This window comes from Lates calcarifer, linkage group LG13 (assembly GCF_001640805.2).
Source record: "Lates calcarifer isolate ASB-BC8 linkage group LG13, TLL_Latcal_v3, whole genome shotgun sequence".
NCBI classification, from domain to species: Eukaryota; Metazoa; Chordata; class Actinopteri; family Centropomidae; genus Lates; species Lates calcarifer.
Genome location: NC_066845.1, coordinates 8,141,498 through 8,155,594, shown reverse-complemented (window position 1 = coordinate 8,155,594; position 14,097 = coordinate 8,141,498). Strand labels below are relative to the sequence as shown.

The following is a 14,097-nucleotide window of genomic DNA, read 5'->3' as shown; positions in this document are numbered from 1 at the left end:
GAAAGACCCCATCAGCCCTGGTAAGAAGCTGTCAGTGTCTCTAAGATGTTATATGTTACAATACTATAATCTGCACTGAGGTCCAATAGACAAAGAAGGGCAGCCATTAACACCTCTGTGTACTCTCTCTTCTGTGAGCCAGAATAGTTTTCATACTGATAAATGCAAATCATATCACCACCTCTCTACAAAAGATGCTGCAGTCAGCTCAGGATATAATGAATAAGGATGGATCTGTTTCTCAGTCTTGTTCTCATGCTCTGCAACTACATGGGGCATTTAGGGTAACCTGCTGGCAGCTGATACTGGCTGCAGTGCAGACACGAACATACACAGGATTGTGCATCCTGTAACTCAAGCACCGCCTTAAGTCAGTGACAGTTGGCAGCGGCGGCGGCAGCCATTTTACGCACAGATTAATCAGGAATTTGTTACTTCACAGTCCAGAAACCAGGCACGGTTCATTTACTGTGTGTGGAGTTCAGGACTTTTACTTTGATATTGAGAACTCAAGTAAACCACAAACTATCTTTAACACCCGTATCAGTGCCTTGACTTTACTGTATTACAACTTCACTCTCACACGTACTGTATACTAGCATCTGCCATTGGCTGTGAAAGCTAATGTTTAATGAAATAAAACAGACATGTGATGAGTCCTGGACGAATCTGAATCTGGGGTTGCACTGACCCTTAGTGAAAATCACCTTTAACAGGGCAATACCACTCGATTTTCACCTCAAATTTACCTTTAAAGGCTTTTCAGAGTAATGCAGGCAGCAGGCCCATCCCAGTCACCATTTGTGTATTGAATGTTGTGATCCTCTTGTAGTTTAACTTTTGTTTCATTGTTGTTTTGTCATAATAAATGTAGCATAGTTTTCTTTTTACAATTTTACATTATACTGCATTGACATAGCTTCCTCAGTGAACTGTCCAGCTTCAGCTTAGCTTATCTAGATGCAGGTTAAGGTTGCATACATACAGTGGTTAAGTACTTGATATCAAGTTGCAATTGTACCTGACCTACAAAACGCAGTCTTATTATTATTTACTACAGAGAACTGCTGTTTGGCAGGTTAGGCCAGACGAATGAACAAGCAAACATGAGAAAACAAACATTAAAGTCTGGTGCCGGTTGACTTATCACAATGACTTTACTTATCTATAGCTGCACTAATAGCTCACGTTTATATCTTTATCTCTAGCAAATAAATGCTGTGTTGTTGTAAAAAAAAACAATCCTGTCGTGCTCTGTATGTGTTTGTCTTTGATATTTTGTTACTTTAAATAAGAAACCTTCCTTTTCTATCAAATGAAATGGATTCAGGTTAGGAGGAATACGTTTCATACTTGACCAGGATAAAAACGTTTTCATCTTTCAAACTGTGCCTCGTACAACAGAAATTCCTCTTGATCGGTTTAAATGTTCGGCTGTGCCCACATTTGGTTGCCAATGCCAAACCATCTGCCACAAAGCAACACTGACTCATCAGGCCCGCCTACTGCTCTTTTGAGAATCCATGATTTCCACAAGGTGCCTCCTTTTCTATCTAATCACCATGTACTGTACCTTCCCCAGTATTTCACTGTGGCTCTGCAGTGCTGAATCAAACACAGACCTGAGCATGTGGGCGCAAAGTGTTGCAGATAAAAGAGCAGTCATGGCCAGAACTGCAGCATTGCAATAAATGTCTGAATACATGATGCAGATTTTTGTCAAAGCTTCCTGCAGTATAGGTTAGGTTAGGTTCTCTCTTCTCTTCTCTTCTCTTCTCTTCTCTTCTCTTCTCTTCTCTTCTCTTCTCTTCTCTTCTCTTCCATGTCTAGTATTGTCCATTTTGCCTGTTAAACAGTTATGTCATGCCTCCAGTGGCCAGACACATAATGACTTAAGATTTAAATTCATTTCTTGGCCTTTAACTAACCATAACCACTAACTGCCTGACCCTTATCCCAACTTTAAACCAAGGATTCATAAAATTTTATGATTCACATTAGACATGTTTTTGGCCCCCAGAAGGCAGCTGAGTCCTCCACAATGTGACTGTGTGAACTTAACCATTACTTCTACTTGCCTAACCTTAACCCTTACCCTAACCTTAACCACTGACCCAGAAATCAGATTTTTCCCAATTGGGGACATGACTTTTGTCCCCAGTTGGACAAGTCTATAACAGACACACACACACACATACCCTCTCCATCTGTCCTGACACCTTTCAGCAGTTGATAATTCACACAAAGAGAGACGACAGCGCTTGCACTGGTCCTGAGCTGCCAGAGACAGATCCAGTGTCCAGAGGATAAACTAGATGCTCCAACCTGCTGGTGTCCATTACTCATGATCACACTGATACAGATGATACCTCACTTTAAACCTTTATATCTCTGTTTCTCTCTCTGTCTCTCTTTTCTTAATTTAGTTCTCTGTGTTCTTTTTTCCCTTATATTTGCCCATATGTAAACAGAGGTAGACACACATTGTGCTTTAGAGGAGACTTCAGAGGATTTTAAACATCAGTGTCTGTTGCACTGTGAAAAAGTTGTGTAGAGGCTTTCTGAGGGTGTGGAGATAGAAAGTAGTGACGTTATCAGACCTCACCTTTTCTCTGCTTGAGGCTAGCTAGGCCACATTCGCCACTATTAACACAAGTTGCATTGTGCATAATGTAGGTGCTTGGTTTTAAACACCAATTTTAAAACTTTTTTTCTACCTATTTTGGGCCAGATGTCATTATGGCAGTGCAACGCTAAATCAGCAGCCTTTCATTAACAGAGGGACAGGTAGGCACTGTAAAATATATCTACTGTGTCAGTAATTGTGTGGGTGTACAATTCAAGTGTATCTGGTGTGGGTTTGCAAAGATGTTCCCAGTTATTAGATCATGAAATTATCTGGGACAGAGAGGAACTTTTTTGTTATACATTATTAGAAAAGAAAGTCAGCGGCAACTCTAACAAGGCCTTACAAGGCCATGACTTGAGCTTAACAACAAATAGATATTAAATCCACTGGGCCAAAAATGTGTCCATCTTCATCAGGGAACCAGGTCTTTTACACACAGACTCTTGTGTGTGACGCAACATTCCCCACACAGGGAGAGTCTCAGAGGTTTCCTTCAACCATTCACAATAATCATGGGCGGTGCACTAAATTACAGCCTTGATGGGTATTGTTGTGTATGTATGCTTGAGTTTGTTTTCTGTTGCTCCCTCACAGGGCACAAAAAGTCAGAGGGAAAGTTGCTGGCGTGGCAAAGGGAGGGGAATAAACAAGAGCTGATCTGCCCACATGCCAGAATGAAAGTCAAAATCCCAGTCTGCCGACCAAAGTTTCTGTCAGTCAGAGCACTTCACAATGTTTTTTTTTTTTTTTTTTCAACTGAACCTTCTCTCTCTCTGTGGCTGATATCTCGGCACCTCAGAAATCCTTAAGGCATGAAAAGGCACAAACTTCCAAAGGCTCCCTCCAAAAAACAGCAGAGACAGGACCAAACTACTGCCAGTAGTTGAGTTCAAAGGCACATACATTTTTAAAATTCAAAATATAGAGATAAAAGTCATAGTAGTCTCCTTCCTTCCTGCTGTGTGGAAGCATCATTAAGTGATGAACTCTCTCACTGTGAGAGACTGTATCCCTCCTAATAAAACACCCGAGGTAGGGTGAACTCTGAGTGTCATGTCTGCAACCAACTCCTCTCTCAGCCCCCACAGGTCATCTCTGTAACTTTAGCACTTTCGTTCTCTCTCTCTCTCTCTCTCTCTCTCTCTCTCCTCTCTCTCTCACATTCTCTCTCTCTCTCTCTCAAACACACACACACTCTCAGGCACAAATACAAAGAAGGGCATAGAGTTAACTGTGGTCAACCCTCTATAACAACCCCCCAGAGCTTTCATTCTCTCTCCTCTTGTTAACTTAACCAACTTATAGAAAACCTATACATGTGAGCCACAGATCATTATTTAACAGATGCCGTGACATTTTACTGTAATATGTTTTGCTACGCCAACTAGAAGTCAATGAAGATGATGTGTGCTGTGTAGGGATATCTTAGGTTGACAAGCACTTTCACATGACATTGCTTTACTGTCTGAATTTGTTAAGGGTGGATTGGGGACAGTTAACTCTCCTGTGCTTGCTAATTTACTGTAGGAAACAGTTCCAAGAAGTTTGGTTCACTGTAGAATTACTGTAGTTTTCCTGATACAAAATCTCACAACTTAAATTCTATGACTGAGCAAACTCTAAGACCAAAGAAGTATGTAATATGCTCAAAAGCTCCAGAATAGCTAAAGCAGCATATAACACTCACTACAGAACATATAACACTCTCTGGGCAGGTCATGTGAGGACTGAAGTGTAGATCATCATGTGGAGTGTGTGGGTGAGGTAAGGACTTATGTCACAGTGGATATGTGAGAGGCACTCTACGTAAGAGCATCGCTTTAATGGCAGATAATATAAGTGATACAACAGTAAAAAAAAAGAGAGAGAGAGAGAGAGAGAGCTGCTGAGCTACCGACTGGTGGCAGATTTATAGGGTTTTCCATGATGAGAAGAATGTATGGCCCTCCTGATCAAATCAACCAAATAAATAATCCCCCCACCCCCCACTACACATTACATTAATGTACATCTATGCGTTACATTAACGCACATCCGGACAATCACTGCCACTTTCTAACATTTTTGCACTCAACACTTTACACTTTACTTTTTAATTATGTATATTTATGTTCCCTGTAAATATAGTTCTTGTTTCTTGCTCTTCACTCTTTTCTTTTACTATAACTGTCCTTAGCACCAACATACCAAGACAAATTCCTTGTATGTGCAAACTTACTTGGCAATAAAATCTATTCTGATTCTGATTCTAAACGTCATGTATGAGTGGCTCCTAGTTTAGCTCACTCATACAAGAGTGACATTCAGGGATGTTAACCCTCTCAAGTTTCCACTAGTTTAATATCTTGGGAGCACCATTATATCTCTCTCTTTAAGTGTATAATTCAATAATCTGTACTTTGGACAAAGTCATAAAGTAAGTTTCAGTGAAAAGGAAATAAAGCATGGAGGCTGACATTATGGATCATTTCTAAAGAAAGTACAGTCATAGTCAAAAAAGTTTTAGCCATATATACAGCATGCACATTAATACTGCAACTCATTTCAAACTATCTTGTATGAGCTGAGGTGCTGGACAAGCGGAAATTTTGACCTGCTGGTGGTGTTAGATGAAAGGTCAGAGGATCACAGTAGTAATCAGGATTCAAACTCTGGGGACTGTTGGGGTCTCTCTGCCAAAAAATCATGGCAGTGTGTTCAAACTTTGTTGTGTCATTTCCTTTTAGTTCAGTCAGTATGAAACCTTTTTTTCCCCTCCTATAACCAATGAAAAGGAAGCAGGGTAAAACTGAGACCCCTTTGTCACACACATAAGCACATGCATTAAATTAGCTGAAAGTATGAGTTACAGGAGAAATGATCAGTGTAAACATTCGCAGAAATGTTGATGTGTTGACGTCACTGAGAGAAGGCATAAATCTGCTGCACAGCAGGAAAAGTAATTAGACTGATCACTTTCCCCCTGCCTTCCCAAGCTTCTTACCACACACTGCTCATGTAAAGTACTGATATGTACATACATGTACACACACCAATGCAGTTGTCTGTCTGAGTCTGAGCCTCACATGCGCAACATGTGCAGGACGTAGCCAGATCATGTTGCTTTTTACGCCATATAAAATTACAGCACTAGTCAGGTGTCAGAACAAATTGTGTGTGAGTGTCTGAGTGGGTGTCTTTGTGGGTCTGTGCATGTGTTTGTGCAGGTATGCATTTTTGTCTGTGCATGTTGTCTGTGTGTGTTTGTCCACAGTATTAAACCCCATGTTTACTCCCATTCAGTAACAGCCAGCAGGATAGAGGGTTTACACACAAAAACACACTCACCTGTGGTGCAAGAGTGGGAACCCAACTGACGCTCTCGCACTGGAAACACACACACACACACACACACACACACACACACACACACACACACACAAATAAACACACTGACAGATGTCATAAATAAGCATGTCTAATTCAAAGAACTGGCTGGAGGGAAGCTCTGCATTCCACCATCCATGAATGCAAAACTGACCTCTTGGTTTACTGGGATCATGTCTCATAACATTTCCAAATAGCCTATTAGCTCCTACGAAGAGGTCAAAGGTCATGTGTTTCTTTCCCACTTGCTTTCCCTCTCGCCTATAACAGCTATTCTACATTACACTCCTCAGTTCAAGGATGCATTGTTTCTACTCAAGTTTTGAATAATAGCATGAAGGCATACTTTACAAATGTAACTGTCCACTTCTGAAATCGATGTCTCCTCCCAATATGAGAGAAGCGTTTTCATTGACCTTTGTCACTGTGACTTTTGTGAGAGAAAGTATAAGTATAGTAAGTAAACTCAATTATTAGTTTGATAAAATGAATAAATACATTAAAAAAAAATCTAAACTCAAGGTTCAATTTCTAGATATTTTACATTGTATCTTGAGATCTCTCTCAGGGGACAGAGTTTGCTTGGTTGCCACTATGTGGCCTAAATTTTAGTCGTGGTCATGTGCAGTGGTGGAAAGATACAATGCTGAGATGCTATTTCCATTTTGTACAACTATATGCCACCACTTCAGTACATTTATTTGACAGCTTTAGTTACTTTGCAGATTCTGATAATTAATACATGTGATGTATCATTATAAATTAAACTATACAGCAGCATATAAACTACATTAAATTATCCAGGCATTTGCCATTACACATTAGTAAAGCTTAATGCATCAATAATCACAAGTTATATAACTATGTGTTATATAATTATTCTGAAATGGGCCATTCTGTGTGATTATTGTTTTAACTTTTGCTATCTTAAGTATATGTATGATGCTAATACTAATGGACTTTTACCTAAATGTAAGTTTGAAGGACTTTTACTTGTAACAATACATTGTTGCAATGCTTCTTTTATCTGAGGACCTCTTCCATCAGTGGTCATGTGAAAACACAGGGTTATAAGATGCAAGTTGTACAACCACCTCTTAATTTAGATCAGCTGATGATAACTGAGCAAACTGTCCAACTTTTTCTGGAGGTCAGACGAAGCTTTAATTTGTTTCTTTTTGACTCTGTCTTACAAGATGTTGTCACAAGAAAAGACACACAATATAGGTCAAAGTGTTTCCCTGACTAAAGACATTAAAAGAACTTTCCTTTACAATGGAGAGAGTTACATTCTATTTTAGAGCTGGCCTAAAACATCACAGCTCTTTGACATTTACGTTTATGTACCCAAATATACCCCGCCTGGTCGGGAAATGCCCTGCTTTGTACCAGCATGTTTCTCTGATCTGTTATGCCAACAAGCTGATGGTTCATCTGATTGTCTCATTTATCAAATTAAGTGAATCCCTTGGCTGAGGACGAAGACAGGAAATTGAAACACTCTTCATTAAAGAGAGCGGTTGCTATTTATGTTGCGATGACAACTCTGCCTCTGCACCCATGGGAGAGACCATCCCCAATATCTGCACTCAATAATGGATTCAGGTTTCTATTTATACTCCCTCTCACTCTTTCTTTCTCTCTCCTTTTTTCTCTCTGACTGTCACTTGGCCAGCTCTCATCATAATTATAGCTGCTGGCCATCATAAAAAGGCTGTTACAGAAATAACCAAGGCCTCAGTAGACAAGATAGGCAGTTATTTGAGAGAGTGAGATGCGTAGGTAACTCTAACCATCTAGCTGAAGCAGGGTACAGTCAGATGTTTCTGTACCTCAGAAACTGGGTTACATAAAGTACATCAAATATCCTTTTCAAGTAGAAATGTCTTATATCATACAGTCATCATAAAAATAAAAATAAACATTGATCAGAAACGTTTGGACCACTCTTTGATAAGGCACAGGAGCCCCCTGGTTAAATTAGGTTTGTCCAAGGTGGGAAACTCACAGAAAGACACAGGCTTACTCCTTCATAGCATTTGGGACTCCATAATTTTATCAGTCGCATATTTGTTGAAAATTTAAATCTCTTTAAATACAGTATTAACAATAATGTTTCTTCTATCCACAGTCTTGTAGCTTTGTCTTGTAGAAGGACTCTGTAAAAAACAGACCTTAACTGTTTAAGTTTATATTGAGCTTGTTTGTTGCAAAGTTGAGCTTTGCTGAACTGTCTTAGTTTTCCTCTGTATGTCAAATAATCCACACACAGAAAACATCAGGCAACATGGTATTATAGGAGATCTGCAACCATCAATTATTTTCATTATTGGTACATCTGATCTTTTTCTTCTTCTTCTTCTTCTTTTTTTTTTTTTTTTTGCTTCAAAAATGACTTAAACTATTAATCAGTTATTCAAACTGTTCCCAGTTAATCTCTCATCAGTCATCTAATTGATAAATCAGCACCTCAGCTCTAGAATACTGGTTGGTCTATGGAGACCTGGGGAAACAATGAAACATAGAGAGACATAACTGGGGTCAGTGAGGTCATCAGGACCTGAGTGGAGCTTGTACAGTGCCAGCTAACATATCCCAGTCTGGTCCAGCCTTTCAGGCTGATGTACAGCGTTTCATTGGATAATGATCAGCAGCGACCTCTGCTGGTGTAAATTACTAACTACACGACAAACCTTTTTGTTTTTTTAAATAAAGTTCGTTTTGTTTATAGTTTCACTTAAAGATGGCCGCCCTAGCAACCGCACGGTGCTCTGATAAACATTGCTCGGTGGGTATCATTTAATGCGTTTGTCCTAATACTGACATATATGAGTTAGTCGATAACATTTGTATTCTCTTAAGTGTTTAAAGTTGAGTACTGTCGGACGACTGACGTGCCACTGTTTGTTTGGCTAATGCTCATATGAAAGTACAGGGAAGCTGTTCGCTATCTTTCTAGTTTTGTTTTACATATGCTTGTCCCCGACATAATGTAATCCAGTTGTTACTAGTATAAGTATTCTTTGAGTGTTTGCCAGGTATTTTGTAAGATATTTGGTGAGGTTTTTGTGTTACCCTCTACCTGTCCGATAATGGATGCCTAGCGCCTTTCTTGCCTTCACTGAATGAATCAGGGAGATGCCAGAGACTCCAGCAATGTCCAGCAGCCCTGCACATCATCCCCGGGCAGCAGTGACAATGTGGATGACAGGCTGGCCAGACAGAAAGCTGCACAGTTTCTCAGAGAAGCCGAGAAAAACAGGAGGCAGTGAGTGAAACTGTACTCTCACTGTCAACTTATATTTAATCTCCAAATCTTCACGACAGAGATACAATGCACAGACAAAGTGACAGCAGCACACTTCAGTAAAAGAAGTCCAACAATAGCGTGTTTTCTCTAGTCCTCTGTTTGTACGTAATTTTAATTCCCAAATGTTCTACACATATATTTTAAATGAGGAGAAAGAAAATAATCTCATATACTCTCTCATTATTTTCATGTTTAATGTAATATTAAGTTGAAAACAGGAAAGTAAGGCACATTCCTTATTTGTGCTATATTCATGTAACCAATCCCCAAACCACTCCTCCCTCTTCACAGGATTGAAAAGTTGGAGAAAGAGAGGACGTTGAGTGTTCAGTGCAGAAAGAACGGCTGGACAGATGTCTCTGGAGAGGTTGAAGAGTATGAGAAAGTGCTGGAGGAAGACAGAAAAGCAGACAGTGAGTCTTTATTTGTATTACAGTAGTCTAGATACTTAAGTGGAAAGTAATTGCACATTTAATGCAGAGAGCATAAATTGTGATTCTTAACATACTTTAAATTCACATTATAACAGTTTACAGTTTATTCAAATGCACAGTCACACATCAGCCTGTTGTATTCCCTGTTCATGCTGTGTAACTAAGCAGAGATAGAGCTCAAGATATTTTTGAATGAAGTGATAATTTGACATTTATTTTCCTCCCTTAGATATGAATCTTCAAAAGCAGCTGGTAAAGATTCATAATGGGGTGAGGAAGTTTCAGAGGCAGCTAGTAGATGTGAAGCCAACTCCTGAGTGTAAGTCATATCAAGGAAGGTCTTATCTGGCATCCTGTACTTATTTGTGGTCATGTTTGTGTTACCAGTATTTTTACCATTCTGCTCTGTCCAGACGTTACATTTCTGCTTGTGTTTTCAGTGATTGAAAGACTGAAGGAAATAATGTCAGAGGTGGAAATCTCTATCAACGCCTTAAAAGAGGAGCAGCGCTCATGGTAAGACGATACACTAAACAAATAAGGACCAAGCTGGACTTACTAATTAGGGGGAAAAAGACAAAGATATGATATAATGCACAATATCCCTTCAGTGAATAGTATCTTTAACTTATTGAGACCATGTCAAAGAAGTGTTCACCCAGTCCTGGTTGGCTGTAATATTTTGTCCCTCCCCAATAAGCAAGAAATCAGCAAAATGCTTGCACACCAAATAAACAAAAAGGTAAAAGTAAACGAACAAAGTACAAGGATGTAGTAGCCAAGCAATTATAGATGACTATAAACAAACAATAGCTTGCTGGTGTGACAGTGCTCCATATCAGGTATAATTATCTGCACTGTTATGAAAGGATTATAAATAATTATCCTTTGTTTCTCTGCTCCTCTCAGCTTTGAGGAACTTCTGAAGGAGGAGAGGACATGCAGACAGGAGATCACTGCTTATGAGAAGAAGATTGAAAACTGGAGCCTTGTTCTCAAATCAGACCCCAAACTACCCAAAGCTCCCACTGTTCAGGTCAGTGTGTGTGAGCATAGAATCTTACAGTTAGTTACAGAGTGTGATGAATGAATATCACAAGATGTTACTGCATCTGAGCTCAGAGATGTCAAAAACACATCTCTGAACACAACAGTGACTTTTTTTCAAAATGAATCTGACTCATCCAGCACTTCATTCATAGCATTATCTTTTCCAAAAGACCAAACCCTCAGACAGTGACCTCCCTGCAGAGGTCAGAGAACTGGAGGCTTTCCTGCAGAAGACAGGAGGCCCGTATGGTGGCTGGGACCAGTATGACCACCAAGCGTTCCTTAAAGTAAGACTTTACTGTCATTCTGTCTTGTTAACTTGTGTTGTAATGGAAATTCTTGCTTCCAGTCAACTCCCACAGTGTTATGCCTTCAGCAGATGCCAAACCAAAGGTTGACTGCCACAAGAATTTTGTCTGACTTAGTGTAATCTGTTTTATTTACAGGTCTGGACAAAATACAGTGGGCAACCAGCCTACAGGAAAGAGGCGAAACTTTATCTGCCTGGTAAAACACTAGAGGAGATAGAGCAACATGAGGACTGGCATCATGAGCTCATCTACCTACAGGACAGAAAGAGAGAGGTAGAGAACTTTGACAAAACATGTATGAGTGAGGTTGGAAAGGTGCATGGTAAACAAAACAGTGTGAGCATCAGAGGAAGTGGCATGCAAGAAAAAGCAACATGACTGTGTGTTTAAAAAGTCAGCTGAATCCAGATTGTGGCATTTTTACTTGTCAGAATAAAAAAAATAAATAAAAAAAAAAAATAAAAACACCAAACAATTTTGAGTCATATATATTTTTAGACATAATTTTAACATCTTCAAAATTTAGTTGTCATGACTAATTAAATTATGCTCTCTGGCTTTGTGTGGGATTCTAAAATTTTAGGCAAGAATTTGCAAAAGGTATTTTTCTGTGGAGGGCTGACAGACTGATGATTTCTAAACATTTTGTTGAACTTGTCTTCACACCGTACCCAGGCTATTCAGCGGTGGAAAGCCAGGAAGCATCAGGAACGCCAGATCAGGATACAGGAGGAGGCAGAGGAGGCAGAAAGGAAGGAGAAGGAAGCCAAGAACCAGGCTCACCAACACAGGTGAGTCAGAAATAGATTAGAATGGAATAGAATAAAAGACAAAGAGACAAGGTAGAGCATGCACTGATTCCTTGGCTAAAGCAGTGACATGTATCCACAGGTTATAGAGGATGCCATGAGCATGATGAGCAACCAAAGTGTTTGATTAGTCAGGATGAATTTGGGGGCTTCACTGGGTCATAGTCTTTGTTAGTGTCACATGTGTTTTAGTATGTCCTATCCTCTTCTGTTTTAGGACTGAAGAGGAGAGGAGGGAGGTGGCACGTCGACTGGAAGAGTGGAGGGAAGAGAAGAGAAGGAAGGAGGAACAGGAAGAGAAGCAGAGACTGGCTGAGGAGATACAAAGGAGGAGACGGGCCAAGGTGCTTTAGCACACGTGTGTGTGTGAAGAGTCATGTAACTGTGGTTGTTTATCATAAGAAACAGTGCTTCTGCAATGGTATGTGCACACCTGTGTGTTTACCAATCCAAATGATTTCTGTTCATCAGGAAGAGCGTCGCCGCCAGCTGGAAGTGAAGCTGACTGTTGAGGAGCAGCTACGACTGAGGAGAGAGGAGGAGGAGGAACAGGCGAGGAGGAAGAGAGAGGAGGAACAGAGGGAGATGGATGAGAGGAGAAAAGAGGCAGCAAAGGGCATCAAACGCTTTAATGAAAGGGTACAAAGTCTCAGAATCACAGACACGTCTACCAGAGTGCCTTTGTTACCACATTCAAGGGCCAGGCTTTCTTACTAGATGGCAAACGTTGAACAGAAAGTCTGTATGTGTGCTGTTGTCACACAGACGTCAGGTGTTAAAGCACAGTTTTTGTTATGTGAGGCTGTGATGTGATGTTTAGGGATGTGGGGTTTTACCACCTTCTCAAATGTCAGAATAAAACATCAGTGGAGAAATTGCTTGTTTTGTGTACAATACAAAGTTTGTCTCTGCTTTTCTGCAGGATCTTCACAAGGTGGAGGCAAAGCTGCAGGAGAAACAGCTTAGGGAAAAAGAGGAGGAGGAAAGACAGAGGAGAATCACTGCTCAGTTGAAGGAGAAGGTAAGGGTCGTATGGTGAACAAGTCAGTCACATATGACAAGATCTTCCAAAATGATTAACAAAAAATGTTTATTTATTCCTCATTCAGGTGGATGGTCACATCAGCAGAGACCCCTCCAGGCTTACTCGTCCCACTAAGGGATGGGAGGAGCGGATGAAACACATTGGACCTTCAGGAGGAGGGCCTGTGCTACAGATGTTTCACAGGTCTGATTGACTCTGCTTTATTTATTGTCACTAATTGTTATTGAACCGAATCACTGAAATCATCTGTTATTTTGTTACAGAGCTGTTCCCACTTGGAGACAAGGCCTGTGATGAGCAACAGTGGAAGCCAAGTCAGCAGTCCTGAAATGTATCCAGGACATCAGAAATGAGACTGAACCTCATGACCAGACTGTGCGTTTATTTCAGTCTACTGTGTGCTGCTGTTTGAAGTTATGTACATTGAACATCTGTTAATTTACAAAACTGTTATTTTAAATAAAGCGTTGTTTTGTGTAAGTTCTACAACTTCTAATCTTCAGTGGTGGAATGTAACTAAGTACATTTTCTCAAGTATTGTACTTGTGCAAAGTTGAAATACTTGTACATCTGTGTAGGTTCTTAGTCATCCAGGTCATGGTAGTCTTAAGTTGAAGGCAACTGGAGATGTTTCACCTCTCATCTCACAAATCATATGAAAAGCTTTTAAAATGTGATACTTTGCAAAAAATAAAACTACCCAACCACATTTACAAGTAGAACTGAAATAATAAGTTGGCCACTACTTTGATCATCATTTAAGTTGCAAATTTGGGGATTTGATACTATTTTCTTTAATTTTTAAAATTAATTTATTAATAATTTTGAGGCTTGGACTTATTAACAAAACAAGCATTGTCACTGGGTATTTGTGAGGAGTATTTATCACCAATTTTTTTTAAAAATTTTTTTTACAAACCAAAAAATCAATTAGTGAACTGAGAAAATAATCAGGAGGTGAATTCCATAACGAAAAAAATCTGTAGTTGCTCATATAAAATAGTTTAAAATTAAAATTAGCTACTTAGTAATAATATATAATAGTATTATCTAGATTATGTTCATGATAGTACAACACTCATTTTTCTGTATAAAGTATCTTTTATACTTGATATACATTTTCCTGATTATACTAACATACAT

The 14,097-nt window shown here is 39.6% G+C and overlaps 1 protein-coding gene across 1 annotated transcript; it reads left to right on the top strand.

Annotated features, from left to right (window-relative positions):
* Positions 1–8,736: 8,736 nt before the first annotated feature.
* LOC108878060 (coiled-coil domain-containing protein 112) lies at positions 8,737–13,434 on the top strand. The gene is made up of 14 exons (XM_018668356.2): positions 8,737–8,783; positions 9,130–9,263; positions 9,597–9,718; positions 9,969–10,058; positions 10,180–10,255; positions 10,649–10,775; positions 10,960–11,076; positions 11,236–11,373; positions 11,776–11,891; positions 12,127–12,253; positions 12,381–12,548; positions 12,832–12,930; positions 13,019–13,137; positions 13,218–13,434. Exons 1-14 carry the CDS (start codon positions 8,739–8,741, stop codon positions 13,246–13,248), a joined length of 1,509 nt encoding a protein of 502 aa, XP_018523872.1. The 5' UTR covers positions 8,737–8,738; the 3' UTR covers positions 13,249–13,434.
* Positions 13,435–14,097: the final 663 nt, after the last annotated feature.

Coding starts and splice junctions, on each gene's coding strand:
- LOC108878060 (XM_018668356.2), top strand. CDS start 8,739: ATGGCCGCCCTAGCAACCGCACGGTGCTCTGATAAACATTGCTCG. Junction 12,254..12,380: donor AAAGGAGGAGACGGGCCAAG/GTGCTTTAGCAC, acceptor TCTGTTCATCAG/GAAGAGCGTCGCCGCCAGCT. Junction 12,549..12,831: donor TCAAACGCTTTAATGAAAGG/GTACAAAGTCTC, acceptor GCTTTTCTGCAG/GATCTTCACAAGGTGGAGGC.